This window comes from Orcinus orca, chromosome 20 (assembly GCF_937001465.1).
Source record: "Orcinus orca chromosome 20, mOrcOrc1.1, whole genome shotgun sequence".
Taxonomy (NCBI): domain Eukaryota; kingdom Metazoa; phylum Chordata; class Mammalia; order Artiodactyla; family Delphinidae; genus Orcinus; species Orcinus orca.
The window spans coordinates 49784853-49803331 of record NC_064578.1 but is presented as its reverse complement, the minus strand read 5'-3'; the positions used below and the strand labels follow the sequence as shown (position 1 = coordinate 49803331).

The following is an 18479-nucleotide window of genomic DNA, read 5'->3' as shown; positions in this document are numbered from 1 at the left end:
GGAAACACGCACACGAGTCTGATATCCCGAGACACCGACAGTAAGCACATACCCAGGGGAGGAACAGACACACAAATTCAGACAGTTGAGGGATACAAACAATAGAGAACACCCTGCAGCAGACCACAGGGACCTCAATGGCCGTAGTGATGTCCTATGACCCACAGAGGCACAGGCGCACACATGCAAACAAACTAGCACACACCCTGTCTCCTTCAGTTAGCACCCTGTTTGTCCCTTCTCCTCCTCCCTAGCTTAACCAAAAACCAAGCAGCCCCTGGGCTCCCTGAACCTCGGGGCTAGGGGCATGTGTCTGGAGAGTGGGGGTAGGGAGATGGCCTTGGTCACTGCACAGACACCTCCTCCTGCTGCCCTGGCCCCACTGCTGCAGGGGCTGCTATCTGTGAGCAAACTGTCCTTGGGGTCAGGGACAGCAAAGAGCCAAAGGTCAGGTCGATGCCTCCCCCAGCCCTTCCCCCAGAGGCAGCCAGCTCTTGGGGGCAGGAAGGAGAGGGGACAGGGGACAGCAATTCAGGTGTTCAAGTCTCACAGGGCCCACTCGCCAAGGAAAAGAGACATTCAGTAAGAGGCAGAAATGGTGCCTTTAATGGTCATACACAGCCAGTATCCCGCTTCCCAGGCAAGAACCAGACTTCAGTAGAAATTCCCCACACCCTAACCAGTCCTTTCTGGTTTCTCCTGGACCGGAGCGGGGGATGGGCTCCAGAAAAAAACCAAGGAGTATCCTCATCTCCATCCCTCACTCAACTCACACCAGACAGTGATGACATGGCCAACACAGGGGCTGTTGGTGGCCATCATGCTGCACAGTGGTACACTGGTTATGTCAGCCAGTAAAGATGGTGGCCATCACAGCACCCAGTGGGCCAGCGTCACCACCACATCCAAAGGATCACCCAAGGGGATGTGCATCACAGCACCCAAAGGGCCAACCAAGATGTCATCCCAGACGGTGGCCATCAGAATACCCAATAGATCAACCGATAACATCAATCAACATGGCAGTCTTCACAGTACTCAACGGGCCCGCCAAGATGTCAATGGCAGTTATCACAGTAGCCAGTGGGTCAACGCGATGCCCACAGAGATGGCAGTCACCACAGTGAGTAACAGACCAGCCAAGATGCTAACTGACAGGACAAGCAAAGTGTCCCCAGGAGGATCAGGCCCCACGAGCCTGATGGTGTGAGCTACAGCCATACCCCACCCACCACGTTCCCACCCCCCTGCTAGGACGCGTTAAGCAGAGAGCGGGAATACAGGCCCTGGTAGTAGATCCCGGGCTCCCCACCCTCCGCCCCGTAGCCCCCAAATCCCATGTCCAGTTTGGGAGGTGCTGGTGTCTGTTCCGACATCAGGTTGTTGATGGAGAAAGGGTGGTTGAAGTTGTAGGGTGCATCCAGCTTCAGCTCCCCCGGGAGCTCCAGGCCAGTGAAATAGGGTGTGGAGGATGGGGGTGAGCCACAGTCCAGAGTCCCCACATCTTCCCCACCCTGGGCCTCAGGTTCGGGGGCTGGAGGCTGGGCCTGCGGCGGAGAGGCGACTGTGGCAGCGGGGGTGGTGGTCGAGGAGGCTGACCCCGCACTGTTCCTGGAGGCAGAGGTCCCGCCGCCCCCTTTCTTCACCTTCTCCTCCAGCTTGAAGCGCTTCTGGCGGCGCAGGTAGCAGCCATTCTCAAACATGTTACCTGAGCTGGGGTGCAGGGCCCAGTAGGAACCCTTGCCCGGCTTGTCTGGGGAGCGCGCCACCTTGACGAAGCAGTCGTTGAAAGACAGCGAGTGGCGGATGGAGTTCTGCCAGCGCTGCTGGTTCTCCCGGTAGTAGGGGAAGAGGTCCATGATCCACTGGTAGATCTCGCTCAGGGTCAGCATCTTGCCCGGCGCCTGCTGGATGGCCATGGTGATGAGTGAGATGTAGGAATATGGCGGCTTGGCATGTGCCAGGGGCCGCCGGTACCCTTTCGGTATCTCCTTCCCGTGCACCAGCCCTGGTCCCGGGCCCCCATACCCTGAGCTGCTGCCACCACCACTGCTGGCACCCAGGCCTGGGAAGGTGGGCCCCAGGGGTGCTGTGGGCGCTGGGGGCGCCAGGGGTCCAGTGGGAAGTGGGGAGGCAGGGAGCCCCCCGGGGGGGTAGGGAGAGCTCAGAGGGTTCAGGGTCATGTAGGAGTTGAGGGGGGCCATGGTGGGTACTGGGGTCACCGGAGAGTAGACCTATAGGGAAAGAAAGAGAAACAGCGGGTGGTGAGTCTCGACTCTGTTGGTAAGCAAAGGGTCACTGGACCCATGGTGTGTCCATCTGTCTATCTGTCTTGCCTCCTCTGTAAACAGCTGTCTGTTGAAGTCTCTCTCTTCCCCCCCTCCTTGTGCACCTCCCTCCCTGACCCCATCCCCCCACGCTCCCATATACTGAAGCTCACACTTTAAGTGGTTCTCAAAGTGTGGTCCAGGACACCCTGGAGAGTCTCCAAGACTTTTTTGGGGGGAGTCTCCAAAACTATTTTCATATAATGAAAGATATAAGATATGACTAGCCTTTCTCACTCTCTTTCCCTCATGAGCGTACAGCAGAGTTTTCCAGAGGCCACATGACAGGTGATATTGCAATAGACCAAATGTAGAAGCAGCTAGGAAAATGCAGCTGTCTTCTACTGAACCAGACACTAAAGAGATCTGCAAAAATGTAACTGTGCCACTCCTCTCACTAAATGTTTTGAAATAGTTATTTTAGTAAAAATACATTGCTTATACTAACACATTGTTGCTATTTTAAAAAGAATTAATGCCTATTTTTAAAACGCCTCAGTTTTAATTTTGAATGCTGTTAACAATCAACATAACCCCGATCAATAAAAACTGTTTGGGGTCCTCAATAATTTTAAGAGTGTGGACTTCCCTGGTGGTGCAGTGGTTAAGAATCTGCCTGCCAGTGCAGGGGACACGGGTTCAAGCCCTGGTCTGGGAAGATCCCACGTGCCACAGAGCAGCTAAGCTCACGCACCACAACTACTGAGCCTGCGCTCTAGAGGTCGCGAGCCACAACTACTGAGCCCATGCGCAACTACTGAAGCCCGTGCTCCGCAACAAAAGAAGCCACCGCAATGAGAAGCCCACGTGCCGCAACGAACAGTAGCCGCTGCTCGCCGCAACTAGAGAAAGCCCACGTGCAGCAACGAAGACCCAACACAGGCAAAATAATAACTTTAAGAGTGTAAAGAGGTCCTGAGACAAAAAAAAAAAAAAAAATCAAGAACTGCTGATTTATCTAATAATGGAATCTATATGTGTACTTTTTTTTTTTGATGTGGACCATTTTTAAAGTCTTTATTGAATTTCTTACAATATTGCTTCTGTTTTATGTTTTGGTTTTTTGGTTGCGAGGCATGTGTGATCTCAGCTTCCCCGCCAGGGATCGAACCCGCACCCCCTGCATTGGAAGGCAAAGTCTTAACCACTGGACCGCCAGGGAAGTCCTTATATGTGTACTCTCTGTCCATCTAGCCATCATCTTTTAGATTATACAATTACAGTTTTTATAGATCAAAAGCATTTGAAAATCAGAACTCACATATTTCTACCTAATATATGTCGTCTGTTTATTATATATCATCAAATCTAAGACATCACTTCGTAAGCTGCAGTATTATTTTAAGTATCAATAAGAATGGAAAAAAACACTGTCAATTATAATCCCTAGACACCATTGACTGTAAAACCCATTCCATTTTCAGATATGTTCAATGGGGAGAAAATGTGCCTCTTAGCTCAGTGAAATACAGTAGACATTGCTATGTCTTTGTAAGTAACTATATAGTCTCTCAATTGTTCAATATTTCTTGGCCTACTCTGTGCCGGCACTGCTCCAGGCACTTTACAGCAAAGGTCTGCTTTCATCTTTACAACCACACTATGGGGGAGGCACTATCATGCCCATTTTACAGCTGAGCAAGCTGAGGATCAGAGAGGTTGTCCAGGGGTCACACAACAAGAAAGGAAAAGAACGGGGATTCTGAATCCAGGCAGTCTGGCTCCAGATCGGTGTTCTGGATCAAGCTATAAAAGCAGTGACCAAGACAGACTGAAATGCCTGCCCTCAGGGAGCTGTCAGTCTAGCAGGAAGTGAACAAGATAAGCAAGGAAAATAGGAAGCATGGTGGATGGTGATTTCTTTCTGTCTGCATTTACCCCTTTCATCCCGTCTTCCATCCTTTCTCTGTCAATCTTCCATCTGCCTGTCTGCCCCGCTCCCTCCCCCTGAGGGAGGGTGGTCTCACGGCACTGGGGGGGTGCTATAGCTCTGGTGGGAGCCACCTCTGCTATGAATCAGTGTGTCCCATCTCATTCCCTTGTCACTTAAGTGTCTGCACATCCAAAGGTCCAGAGAGAAAAGGGTAATGCCAGGGTCACTCAAGGAGTCAGGGGCAGGTGGTAAGCAACCCAGGTCTGCGTTCTAGTAGAGAAACTCTCCCCTCTCTCTTTCACATGACTTCCAGGTAGTTCTTTTCTCCTATGTCTCTGAATCTCCTTGTGGCTCTGTGTGTATCTGTGCATCTCCTTCCCTGTCCCAGTACCTCTATACTCCTTCCCTCATCCCCTCCCCACGTCTGTCTCTCTCCCCTCCCCACGCTCTCTCCCTTTCTCTCTCTCCCTGTCTCTCTCCTTGTCTTTCTCTCTCTCATCTCCCCCTCCTCTGCCTTTCTTTCCTTGTGACGCTCCCATACCCCATCTCTCTCTCCCTCTGCCCCCCCCACCCCGTCATCTCTCACATCTTTTTCTCCCTGCCTCGGCACTCTCTCTCTCTGTCTCTCTCTACCCCACTCCTCTCCCACCGTGTTCTTTCTTTCCCCTTCAGCACGTCTTTGCATCTCTCTGCCCCTTGCTTCAGCACCACCATCTCCCCAGAAGTCTCACATTGAAATTGGAGCCACAGCTACTCCCCTCCCCCACGCACTGGTCTCCCCCCACCCCCCCACCCCACCCCCGGGTTGGCTGGTTCTCGCCCTTCCCTAAGAGTAAGGGAAGAGGGTCCTTCAGAGAGAGGGGAGAAGGTGATGGACTCAGGGGATCCACAGAGAGGTCCTAAATCCCTCTACAACCCCCTACATTTCTCCAACTCAGTCAGACTCTCCTGTATCACAGAGGAAGACAGACTGGGACCCCAGAGCCCTTCTCTTCTGGCTCCCCATCCACCCGGAAGTCCTCTTTGAGGTCTGACCTCAAGCACTCCAGCTGCCCTAATCCACCCTAGGCTTTCACATGCCTGGGGCTGGGATGAACCCCCAGTGTCCGGGTCTGAACCGGATCTCCCCAGCGAGGGCGGGGCTGAGATTGGGGGGGAGGCCCTCAGGGGACCTGCACGCCCACCCCAGGAGGCTGGAATTTCTCCCCTTTCATTTCCTTATTGTCTCTGGAGGAGGGTGTGACAGGGAGCAGGGGGCAGTGTGAAGCCAGAAGCTCCTTTCTAATGCTGGTCCCAGCCTAGGACCTCAAGCGGCTCCCCCCGCACGCCAAGAGGCTTTAGGTTTTCCACCTCTAAAATTGGGGAGCAGTTGGACCAGCTGATCTGTGAGAAGCAGAGGCCAGTGGGGATGTCTTAGGGCAATAACTTTCCAGTTTCCTTCCAGACAGGGAGCCAGCCTGGGGAGGTCAACATCACCCCAACAGGAGGGTGGGTGTGGTGGGCAAGAAGCAGTTTGGGGGCCCCTTCAGTTCTCAGTTGCTGAGTGAGTGCACGTGTTTCTCCCCACATTGTTCTGACCCAGGGGGAGGAGGTGGTTCGGTTGATGGGAAAGCTGAGGAGACCCTCACACAGTATGTCCATTTCCAGCCCCCTACATGTCAACTCTTCCAAAATACGCACTCAAATGCTGACTATCTCTAGACTGTCCCTCAATTTCAGAGACAATTTCCACACAAATTGTCCCCTACCAAACATCAGGTTTTGCCCCAAATAATGACTCCTTCAGCCTAGACCCCTGCAATTTACTTCTTAAGATATGCCTCCAGAACACTGATTTGTAGTTGGTACCCTTAAATCAGGTCCCCAGACTCTGAACTATGTGGGGGCTTCAGCCGGGATCCCCCAATACCTGGGAGTCTCCACCTCCAACCTGGTCTCTGCCTTCCCCACCATGTAACTTACATCTCCAGCTGCCCAGGCTCCACCTCTCAACACTCCCAATCCCTTCTCTGCACCACCCCACGTGCACCTCACACCTCCACAGCCCCAGGACTGGCCCCTCCTGGGCACCTTGCCAAGCCCCGCAGGCCTGGGTATTCAGGAGTCTCACCCTACAGCTTCAAACCCCAGACCCAGGACTCAGGCGCTCTGGGGCCCCTGTAAACCCCAGATCTTGGTCTCTTTGGAGAACTCAACCATTCCAGTCTCATACCCCACCTCAAGCCCACAGTCCCCTTCCATCAGAAACCCAGGTATCCAGACCCCCCATAACCCTCTGACGAGGACCCCTCCACTTCACAATGTTGACTAGGCAGAGAGCACGCTCAGAAGGAGTCCTTGCAGCAAGAGGAATGGGAGTTAGACCTGGGGAGGGACTTCCCGGCGGCTAGGGTGAGCGAATTAAGATACATCCCTGCCCCCTACTCCAGGGAAATCTTGTCTGAGATGGGACTGGTGAGGACATTAGCAATTAGTGGAGATTGCTGGAAGGTGGAGTGGGGGCGGGGATGGGGGGTGCGAAATCTGAAACCCTCCAGACTCCAACAAGGAGAATCCCTGCTGAGGGTCTCTGATAACAATTAAACCACTGAAGTTCAGCTGGGAGGGGTGAGGGTCATTAGTAGGGATGGGGGGCGGGGGTGGAGACCGACCCCTCCACTGCCAATGCTGTTGCCGACATGCCCTGATCTCAGGATCCCGACTCTGACCCCTATCTATCCGAGCCCCAACTCTTAAATCACCTGTTATTTCACACTCCCCAGACCAAGCTTCGTCTCTGAGCACCTTCATCTCTTATACCCGAGCACCAACCCCCATTTCTGACTTTGACGTAGTCGCAGCCCCAATCCGTATACCGGAACCCCAATTCTTATTTCTACCCCAGACCCCCATCTTTAACACTAATTTCTAACCCTGAGCTCCCAGCTCAGACTTCTCTTAATGGTGACCTCCCTCTCCCATCACTTAGTCCCTTATATTTTCCCCAGTTTTTAACCCCATTTCCTAATCCCCCAGCTCTGTCCGTATCCCGGAGTTCTGAGTCTCATCTTTGGTCTGTTAATTTTAATTCCTTGTACTTTGGGTCCTTGACACCCAGCCCTCACATTTAAGCTATGACTTGACCCTTGCCTAAATCTTCCTGATTCCCGTTTAAGCCCTCACTCTGACTAGCCTGCCTAAACCGCGCTCCCATGCATTGTCCCCCGTCCCTGACTCCTACACCTGGTCTCCGTGTCTCTAGTTCCTCCGCTCCCCAATTCTATTTGGGGCCCCCACTTGAGTCCACACCCCGGTTCTTGCCCCCATTTAGGCCCGCACCCTGATTCCTGCCCCCCACCCCCCCACCCCCACCCCCGCTTCCCGCTCCGCCATCCCCGAGGACACACCTCGCCCGCCTCCGGGTAGTAGCTCCACTCGGCCAGGTCATGGGCCTCCATCTTCACCGAGCCCAGCATCCCCCGGGCCTGCGCCCCCACCCGCCCCCGCTCCGGCCCGGGGGGGAACCAAGCGCTTCGGATCTCTCAGCCTGCACGGCGTGAGTTCCGACCGGCGCCCGTCCGTCCGACCGCGCAGGGTCCCAGCCTTCCCGGGCGCCGCGGGAGGCGGCCACGCTTTATAGCCGGGACACCCCCCCCAGCCCCCCCGCCCTCGCCCTCGCCCTCGCCCGCCCTGGGCTCCCCTCCCGCCTCCCCGAGGGCGGTGCGCCCGGTTTGGGGCGCCCCCTGCGGGATTGCGAGGAGAAAGACCTCAGGCGCCGGGAGCCGCAGCCCGGGGACGCGAGAGCTGGAGATGGCTGAACGAGTGAGGAGCTACAGGTGGAAGGCATTGCTGATACTAAAAGCCTCGAGGGCAGAACTCTAGGGCCCTTCCATCCAGGGGGTTCATCATCTCGACAGGAGCAGGCGAACAGCCAGAGCCCAGCAAGACTGCCGCGGAGTAAAGGAAGCTCAGAGCCGAGTGGTCTCCATGGGTCCCGATGTGTTACTATAAGAACCTGTAGGAGCTCCTCGAAACCACATTTTCCATTGGACGGACTGGAAGACTGAAGCTTCTGATAGCTGGAAATGCTCCATACTGTGTAAATGGTCAGGATCAAGGGTTGAAGGGATCGAGGCCTCTGCTCAGACCCCGCTGAGGAAACAGACCACCTTCCAGACCTAAGAGCTTCGCCTCCCGGACTCTCCACTCTCTCTAACACCTGCCGTCTAGGGACCCAGAACTACTGTGAACTCCATTTCCCATAAGCCTCTATCCCCCTTTCCTTCCCGACCCCGTCAAAGGACTACATTTCCCAGGAGGTATGGCTCCCGAAAGCCGGAAATGAATGGCTGCCCCGGCGTCGTAGGGAGCGGAGAGCGGAAGGCCGGCCGCGCGGCCGAAGGTAGGGGCGGGGTACTGCCGCAGAGTGGACTCCATTTCCCAGCGACCCTCCGTGCACGGCGCATGCGCAGTGTCACGGCGGCGAGCGGAAGATGGCGGCGGTGTCTGTGAAGAGGCGCTGCTGAGGGGGCGCGAGGGGGACGGAGGCCTGAGCCGCGGTGAGAGGGGGGGCGGCGTGGGGGCCCGGGGACGAAGGGAGGAAGGACCCTGAAAGGGCAGGGGCGCTTCCGGGGGGAGTGGGGGCGCTGAGAGGGGAAGGGAGCAGTGACGCTCGGGACCCCAGTTTCTTCCCCAGTTCTGGACCCTCCCGTGGCTCCCCAGTGCCCTCAGGGCAAAGTTCCAACGTGGCCCCCAAGGCGCGTCCGCCCAGCCGGCCTCGGCTCTGCCTCTTTGCTCGTTCCTCACGTCGCACGGCTGCACTGGCCTTTCGGTTCCTCAGACTCGCCATACGCCTTCCCGCCTCAGGCTTTTTGCACATGCCGTCCCCTCTGTCTGCAACATCCTTTTACTCATTCCGCCTGGCTGACTCCCATTCATTTTTCGGGTCTGGGCACCAACGTCACTTCCTCTGCGAAGCCCTCCTTTCCCGCTCTCCGTCCCGAAATCCGCCTGTTAAACGCTCTTATAGGTTCCAGTGCCTTTCCTTCGTGTCACTTGGCGGGGGGTCTCATTTGTTATTGGACCTTTATTCGTGTGGCTCTTTAGTTCTGTCTGTGACCATGAGCTCAGCGTTGCCCAGTACAGCGCTGTCACGCCGAAAACTCCCAGTTAATGTTCGTTGAATGATGAAAGATTTTCGTGGGGCCACTCTGTGTATATGCGGGGAGTCGTCGTATTCCCAGGTGGGAGTAGGGCGGTGGGACCGGGAGGGAAGGGGAACCAATGATTGTTGGTAATAGCAAAAGACTACAAACACCCCAGATGTTCTTTAGTAGGGAGACTGGCAGAGGAGGAAAACAGATAACAGCCACATAATAAAATACCATGCGGCTGTAGAAAGGAATGAGGGAAGGGGGGCAAAAAAGGAATGAAATATAGAGAGTGGGCTCCAGCATATATTAAGTGAAAAGCGAAATGAAAGACTGTTTATCATACGCTCCCTTTTTACAGAAGAAAAGGAAATATGTATATACGTTTAAAAAATAAAGAAACCAAAAAGTGGAAGAGGAAGAACATGGTAAAAAGTTTGGGTGGATCAATGTGAAAGGTTCATCATGAAAAAGTTCACTGCGTTCTGATGGGAAACAACAGTATACTGGATTGTTGGGAACAGACCTAGCAGGGGGAAGCAGTTCCTTTAGAGAGGCAGTCCAGCACAGCAGTGAGAAGGCTGGATTCTGCAGCCATACTGCTAGGTCTACATCTTACAGGTTGTGAGCCTTTGATCAAGTGACTTTACCTCCTTGGACTTCAAATTTCCTCATCTGTAAAATGGAAATTAAAAATAGTACTTACCTTGGAATCTAGAAAAATGGTACAGATGAACCTGTTTGCAAGGCAGAAATAGAGACACAGATGTAGAGAACAAACTTATGGGCACCAAGGGGGTGTGGGATGAATTGGGAGATTGGGATTGACATATACACACTAATATGTATAAAATAGATAACTAGTGAGAACCTGCTGTATAGCACAGGGAACTCCACTTTGCTGTACAGTAGAAACTGATGCAACACTGTAAAACAACTATACCCCTATTAAAAAAAAAAAACAGTACTTACCTCAAAGAGTTGGTGTTGTGAGGTTTAAATAAGTTGCTAAGTTACTATATGTGTTAGAATTGTGTCCAGCACGTATTAAATGTTCAGTAAATATTAGCTGTTATTTTTCAAGCATTCTAGAGCCAAAGGGTAGGGATACTAAGCCCAGTGATTGTTGAAGCCCTTTGGCATTCACTTAGCAGATTTTTTTTTTTTTTTTGCGGTACGCGGGCCTCTCACTGCCGTGGCCTCTCCCGTTGCGGAGCACAGGCTCCGGATGCGCAGGCTCAGTGGCCATGGCTCACGGGCCCAGCCGCTCCGCGGCATGTGGGATCTTCCCGGACCGGGGCATGAACCCGTGTCCCCTGCATCGGCAGGCGGACTCTCAACCACTGCGCCACCAGGGAAGCCCCACCCTGCAGATTTTTATTGAATACTTACTAGGTGCCAAGCTCTGTTCCGTGCTGGGGATAGAGAAAGTGAACACACACACACACACACACACACACACACACACACACACACACACATACACATACATCTCTGCCCTCATGGAGCTTATAAATATGTAGTGTGTTGATAATAAATGCCATGGAGAAAAATAAAGCAACACAGATGGGGACGGAGAGGAAATGGAAGTTTGAAATGCGATAGTCAGAGAAGACCTCACTGCTGGGATATTTGAGTTGAGACCTGAAGGAAATAAGGAGGGAGGGAGTTGTGCCAGGCTGTGAGGGGAGGGATATCCCAGGCAGAAAGAAGAGAAGCCCTTGGAGGAGAAGGCTTGGAGGAAGGGGTATGATTGGCATGATGACAAGGAAGCCAGTGTTGCTGGAGCAGGGAGAGCTGAGAGGGAAATGAGGGCAGAAGTAGAAGGGGCCAGATCACATAAGGTCTTCTAGGTCTTGGTGAGGAGTTGGCTCTGACTCTAAGCAAGATGTGGGGATGACAGGCAGCAGGGAGACTAGGAAGGAGGTTGTTGGATAGTCATTCATTCAGCAGATACCTGTTGAATAAACTGCTGTGTGCAGTATATCTCTTTTAAAAGGTGCACCTTTTTCACCCTCCTCAAATTGTTGTTAACAGTTTATGCAGTAGCCTTCTGAAACTAATCTACTCCTCAAAATAGTTCTGAGAGAGAAACACTGTTACAGAAGAGGCAGCTGAGACCCAGTGGTTTCTTGCCTCGGTCATTCTGTGTATACATACACAAACTTGACAAAAGTCACTTTAATTGTATACATTCTTCTGTGATGCAACAGGCTGTCACTGTCATCTTTTCATGAAGATAATACATTGAGATACATCTTTTTTTTTTTTAAAAACTATATTCTCCCTTTTCTACTTTTTGGTTTTTCCTTTCAGTTTTTTTTTCTTTTTTTAACATATACACATATTTTCCTTTGTTTTGTAAAAAGGGAGCATACAGTAAACATTGTCTTCACTTTACTTGCTTTTACTTAAAATGTGCTAGAGCCCACTGTTTATCAGTGTATATAGAGATTTTCCTCATTCCTTTTTTTTTCCTTCCCTCATTCCTTTTTATAGTTACATAGTGTTTTATTATGTGGATGTATCATAGTTTTTCGGCCAGTCTCCCTATTTGAGAACATTTGTGTTGATAATAGTCTTTTTTTTTTAAAATAAATTTATTTATTTATTTTTGGCTGCGTTGGGTCTCATTGCTGCACGCGGGCTTTCTCTAGTTGTGGCGAGCCAGGGGTACTCTTTGTTGCGGTGCGTGGGCTTCTCATTGCGGTGGCTTCTTTTGTTGTGGAGCACAGCTCTAGGCACACGGGCTTCAGTAGTTGTGGCTCACGGGCTCTAGAGCGCAGGCTCAGTAGTTGTGGCGCTTGGGCTTAGTTGCTCCATGGCATGTGGGATCTTCCGGGACCAGGGCTCGAATCCATATCCCCTGCATTGGCAGGCGGATTCTTAACCACTGCACCATCAGGGAAGCCCGATAATAGTCTTTTGCTATTAGGAATAGTGCTGTATTTGATACCCTTCTTCTTTGTTAATTTTGCTAGTGTGACTTTGGGACAGATGCCCAATAGTCCCCCGCCCCCGGCCTTTTAAAGCACAACTCCATAGTAATCCAGAAAATGGCAGAGATATAATTTAATTAGGCCTTCTCTGATATATTGAGTACTTACGACGTACAGGACTCTGACTGGAGCTCCTCAGAGCTATGTTTTAGAAAGCTTGCTCTGGTGTCCAGTCCAGAGTACAGCCCTGATGGAGAGACAGGAGGCACTGAGACCAGTGCGTGGCTGCTCTGTGTTCATTTGTTCAGTCTTTCAGCAGGTGTTTGTGGTCAGCCCGTTACGTGTAAAGTACTGGAGGTGAGGCTCGGTACTCCATGAGGTACTGCCTCTGAGCTGGGAGACATCAGTCTCCCCCAGGTTGTAGCCTCATGGACACGTACAGTCTGATCCAGACTCTGGAAGGGGGAGGGGCTTCAAAAGACCCAACAAAGATCCAACAGGCTAGAAAGGAGGGTTGAACCCTTTGCAGCTAGTGAGGTAAGGTGCAGAGCTTGATCTGTCTTCTCCAGGGAGTACCAGGCAGCAGCCATGGCAGGCAGCAGTGGGGACAGCGTCACTCGCCGGAGCGTGGCATCACAGTTTTTCACGCAAGAGGAGGGGCCGGGCATTGATGGCATGACCACATCAGAGAGAGTGAGTATGGAGAGAGGGGTTTGGAGTGGGGAGGCACAGGCCCTGTCTTTGGGCCATCCACCTCTAGGTGGCAGAACCCAGGGGGCGCCGTCAGGGCTGGGCTGGCAAGGTGAGTACTGTCACATGCCTTTCACCTTCCTTCCAGGTGGTGGATCTCCTCAACCAGGCAGCACTGATCACCAATGATTCAAAGATCACAGTGCTCAAACAGGTGAGGGGAAGGGGGTGATGCTGGGCTAAGCAGGACAAGGGGAGCCAGGATGGGAACCTCTCGAAAAGAAGACACTGGTAATAACACTAGTGTCCACAGTTAAGCACTTGGGATATGCCTGCCATGGTGCTCAGTGCTATTCGGCCACGCTGTCATTTAATTCTTACAAAAACTCTATGAGGCAGGGCTCTTCCCTGTTTTATAGAGAAAGAAGCAGAGTCTCAGAGCTTAAACTAGCCCAAGGTCACTCATAGCAGCTGGCTGAACTAGGACTTGAATGCTGGATTCAGACTCCAAATTCTATGCTCTTGATCCTCGTATTTGCTCTCTGCCAGGGTCCTGTCCAGTGGGGAAGACATGCAGGTGACCAGACAGTGAGGACCCAGAGTAGGCAGGGATGGGATGGAGGAGCCCAGAGGGGTGTGGAACCCAGAGAGAGCTTCTGACCCAGCCTAGCGGTGGGGAGTCAGGGAGAGCTTTTTAGAAGAGGGATGTCTGAGCTGAGACCTGGATGATACGGAGAGAACCAGGCTAAGTGAGAAAGGGAGAGTGTCTTGACCAGAGGGCATAATAGCTTGTACAGAAGCAAAAGAGGGCATGGGGAATTGGGGAGGCAGGTGGAGTTCAGAGGTTGGGAGGTCAGGTTGCCTGGGTGAGGACCCCAGTTCTACTTGTTCAGCATGTGGCCTTGGGTAGTCGATTCCACCTCAGCAGTAGAGTGGGGTCCTGACGGGTCCTCCCTTGTGGAGTGGTTGTCAGGGCTGTTCAACAGTGCCTTGGGTCATAGGCAGTGAGCTTCTGTGAGAATGTTTTTGGGAAGGGCTTATTCCAAAGAGCCTGGCAGGTACAGGGGCCTCAGAAAATGTGTTCTCATTGTCATAAAATGCCCGATGAATTGTGACAGTTGAGTGGGGAGTAGAAACAGAAGGAGAGTGGAGAGAATTGCTGGGTGAGCCTCAGGAAGGTAGGAGTCCTGCAGCACTTCCCTCTTTTCTTTAGCCTCCATCTGTAACACGTACTCACTATCCACCAGGACCTGCGCCCTGTAGCATCTTCTTATTGAAGCCTCACAACAGCCCTATAAGTTGTTTACGATTCCCATTTTACAGAAGAGCAAACTGAGACTCAGGGGAAGCCATTTGCCCAGGCCATGGTAGGAGTGGCAGAGCCAGGATCTGAACTGAGCTTTTCTGCTGCCTACCCCCATGCTGTTTTCTCCTACATGTTCCTATCTGCACTGATTGGACCCTGGTTTTATATGTGTGTTCCTCCTTCCCATCCCCACTCTCCTTCCAGGTCCAGGAGCTGATCATCAACAAAGATCCCACACTACTGGACAACTTCCTGGATGTGAGTGACCGACAGGAGAGAAAGGGTGTGGGCGTAGGGATAAGGGAATGGATCCTGGGGCACCTCTGACCTACCTTCTTCCTGACCTTGGCAGGAGATCATCGCTTTCCAAGCAGACAAGTCCATTGAAGTGCGCAAGTTTGTCATCGGCTTCATCGAGGAGGCATGGTATGGGGTGGTGCAGGGAGCCCCTGGGAACACCCCTGCTGGAGTCAGCCTCTTTGGTGCCTGGCCCTGCCCTGAGAGTCTTGCCCTCTGCTTCTCAGACCCATTCTCCCTCCCATGCATGGTGATTCCCCAGCAAATATTTAATAAGGTCGAAATCTTGAACTCATCTACAGTTCCTCTACTTCTCCCACACTTCACATCTGCATCATCAGTAAGGACTATCGGCTATACCTTCATATTGTAAACAGCATCTGACAGTTTTTCAGCTACTTCCCTTGGTGTACTAAATACTTTACCTACTTTGTTATTCGATCCTCAAAATGACACTGGATTATTTGTTTGGCACATTTAACTGAAGACAGAACTGTGACTCAGAGAGGTGAAGTGAGTTTCCTAAGGTCACACAGCCAGTATGTGGCCATGCTGGGATTTTAACCTGTGTCCCTAACACCATTGCCCAAATTCTCAGTCTCCACCTTTTACTGGGAGAATTTTTTTTTTCAGTTGAGGTATAGTTGATTTATAATATTAGTTTCAGGTATACAACATAGTGATTCACATTTTTTATACATTATATTCTACTTAAAGTTATTGTAAAATATTGGCTATATTCCCTGTGGTGTACAATATATTCTTGTAGTTTATTTATTTTATGCATAGTAGTTTGTACCTCTTAATCCCCCTATCCCTATCTTGCCCCTCCTCCCTTCCCTCTCCCCATTGGTAACCACTAGTTTTGTCTTTTTTTTTTTTTTAAGGTATAGTTGATTTACAATATTATATTAATTTCAGGTATACAAAATAGTGATTCAAAATTTTTATAGATTATTACTGGGACAATTTGTGGTAAGTTTTCTGAGTTTGCCAAAAAACTTTTTGTTCGACAGATATGTATCGCATAACTGCTATGTGCCAGGCATTTGTGTCAGACTGTAGGACTATAACAGTGAATAAAAACAGGTATCGTTCCTGCCTTCATGTAGTTGATGGCTGAGTTTCATATTTTTGACTGATTAGCTTAATTATTAAATTCAGATTGTAACGTGTTATGAAAATACACATTCTGAGCTCTAGGTGTAGCCTTGAATTTATTCATTCACTGAATAAATATTTATTGAAGGCCTTTCATTTTTTCCTTCAACAAAAAATGAGACTCTGCTAGTACTCAGACTAGAAAGGGTCCCCCACTTTCAGAGCCCTCAGACTTAGGTAAACAAATTAGTAAACAAAACCGTGATTACATAAAATAGAGTGCTTTAAAGTAATAATGGCTAATATCTATTGAATGCTTTCTATGCTTTTCTAAGAGCTTTACATGTGTTGTTGCAGTTTTCACAGCAAGCCTTGAGGTAGGAGCTGTTCTAGAAGACACAGTTGCTTATCCAGACTTACAGTTGTCTGGCTCTGCTGCACCTTATGTGAACAGCAGGGCCCTAATAATACAGAACAGTGGGGGTTACAGGACCAACCTAGACAGCGTTTGGGGTCAGCTCTGTCTGAAGGTGCCAGGCATTGTTCTCAGCTTCCAGCTGTGCTGGCAAACAAGACAGGTGTCCACCTCCATTCCAATCTCCTGACACACTGACCCTGATTTCCCTTTCCTTGTGGACCCCAGGCTCCCATCACCTGCCCAAAGACCACCTTGATCTTGCCCTTTTTCCTCCATCTCCTAGCAAGCGAGACATTGAGTTACTGCTGAAACTGATCGCGAATCTCAACATGCTCTTGAGAGATGAGAATGTGAATGTGGTGAAGAAGGCCATCCTCACCATGACCCAGCTCTACAAGGTGGCCCTGCAGGTAAGAGCTCCCTCCCCACCTGGGGCTGTCCCAGCCTGACAGGTCTCATTTACAGACTCATCTTTTAGGGTTCAAAACCAGCATCAGATCAGATTCGTTATGAGCAAGATGTGCTGTTGATCTTTAAGAAAAGACAACAAAGGGGTTCTAATGTCTAATGGTCAGGGAGTTGCCATTAACCCATCCTTCCATCCATCTGTCCGTTCATTTGTGCATTCAACAAACATTCCCTGAGTACCTCCTTTGTGACCAGGATGGGCCAGCCAGGTCCACACTGTTAATGTGATATACATTAACATTAATGAAAGGAATGAATCCATTTAATCTCTGCCACCACCTTGTGAGGTTGGCACTGTTGTTCCTCTGGCTTCCTTAAGATCTGAGTCTTCATCACTCTGGGTTGTCACTATCTGTGAACCTCGTGAGGGCAGGACCAGACCTGGCTTGGTCACCACTGGATCCTGTCCCCAGCATCACCTAGCATGGGGCCAGAGACAGAGTTGTAACTCAGTGAACATTTCCCCAATGAATGTATTCATCATCATTTATGGATCTCTGGGAGTTGGTGGAGTTGGTGATTGATATCTTTTCCCCATCTGTCCGTCCGTCCGTCCGTCCCTCCCTGGCCCACTCGCAGTGGATGGTGAAGTCACGGGTGATCAGCGAGCTCCAGGAAGCCTGCTGGGATATGGTGTCTGCCATGGCTGGGGACATCATCCTGCTGTTGGACTCTGACAATGACGGCATCCGTACCCACGCCATCAAGTTTGTGGAGGGCCTCATTGTCACCCTGTCACCCCGCATGGCCGACTCGGAGGTGCCCCGACGCCAGGAGCACGACATCAGCCTGGACCGCATCCCTCGTGACCATCCCTATATCCAATACAGTGAGTGCCACCTATCAGCTGGTGCCATTTGTCAGTCACTGCACTGGCTCCCTTCCTCCTCCTCCTCCCCCTCACCCCCTTTTTTCTTGGTTTTTCATTTCTGGAGTCAGTTTAAAACAGTGCTTAAGAGCCCTGATGCTAGGTTCAAATCTCAGTGTTACCACTTACTCATGTAGCTTGGGCAAGTTACTCCTCTCTGAACTTTATCTTCTTTTTGTAAAATGGAGGTGATAGTAGTACCCCTTTCACAGGTTTGTTGGGAGGTTCCATGAAGACGTGAGCACTTAGTAGTAAATACTAGCTAGTTTTACAGTTTTTCTAATTGCAAATTATAGAAGTAGTAGCTGCACGTTACTGAAATGTCAAGCAATAAATATAGAGAGAGGTATAAAGGGAAAATACCCCCTCCCCCAGTCCTGCTTACCAGAGATGAATACTGCTAAGAGTATTGTTTTCTTTCAGACCTTTTTTATGCAAAGATATTTATATGTATATATTCATAGTTTCTGTGTCGGTTTGCCCTGTTTTTACAGAAAACAGGGCCATGCTTTATACTTTCAACTGAGAGGCATTAGAGTGTAGTGGCTTGTGTTTGAATCTCTGCTCTACCATTGAGCAACTGACCTATTCTCTCTGATCCTGTTTTCTTCATTGGTAAATTGGGGGTCATTATTATGGCATCTACTTTAGGGTGTAGGTATGAGCATTTGGTGAGTTAACGTGGCTGGCATAGTAAGCATTCCACAAAAATTAGCTCTTCTTATATGTTGTTTGACAACCTTTTTATTTTTAAAATTAATTAATTAATTTGTTATTTTTGGCTGAGTTGGGTCTTCATTGCTGCATGCGGGCTTTCTCTAGTTGCGTCGAGTTGGGGCTACTCTTCGTTGCGGTGTACGGGCTTCTTGTTGCGGCAGCTTCCCTTGTTGCAGAGCACGGGCTCTAGGTGCACAGGCTTCAGTAGTTGTGGCACGCGGGCTCTAGAGCACAGGCTCAGTAGTTGTGGCACATGGGCTTAGTTGCTCCATGACATGTGGAGTCTTCCCAGACCAGGGCTCAAACCCGTGTCCCTTGCATTGGCAGGCGGATTCTTAACCACTGT

The 18479-nt window shown here is 50.7% G+C and overlaps 2 protein-coding genes across 2 annotated transcripts in view; one reads left to right on the top strand and one right to left on the bottom strand.

Annotated features, from left to right (window-relative positions):
• Window positions 1-583: 583 nt before the first annotated feature.
• On the bottom strand, window positions 584-7782 carry FOXA3 (forkhead box A3). The gene is made up of 2 exons (XM_004271148.4): window positions 7587-7782; window positions 584-2234 (listed from the first exon to the last, which is right to left on the bottom strand). Exons 1-2 carry the CDS (start codon window positions 7653-7655, stop codon window positions 1251-1253), a joined length of 1053 nt encoding a protein of 350 aa, XP_004271196.1. The 5' UTR covers window positions 7656-7782; the 3' UTR covers window positions 584-1250.
• An 822-nt stretch (window positions 7783-8604) lies between these two features.
• The window catches only part of SYMPK (symplekin scaffold protein), a 35856-nt gene continuing 25981 nt past the window's right edge, over window positions 8605-18479 (top strand). The window contains exons 1-7 of the mRNA XM_012533591.3: window positions 8605-8738; window positions 12838-12961; window positions 13107-13172; window positions 14469-14522; window positions 14617-14690; window positions 16364-16490; window positions 17128-17377. Of these exons, the coding sequence (XP_012389045.1) occupies window positions 12857-12961; window positions 13107-13172; window positions 14469-14522; window positions 14617-14690; window positions 16364-16490; window positions 17128-17377 (676 nt within the window). The 5' untranslated portion in view covers window positions 8605-8738; window positions 12838-12856. The remainder of the gene's footprint in view (window positions 8739-12837; window positions 12962-13106; window positions 13173-14468; window positions 14523-14616; window positions 14691-16363; window positions 16491-17127; window positions 17378-18479) is intronic.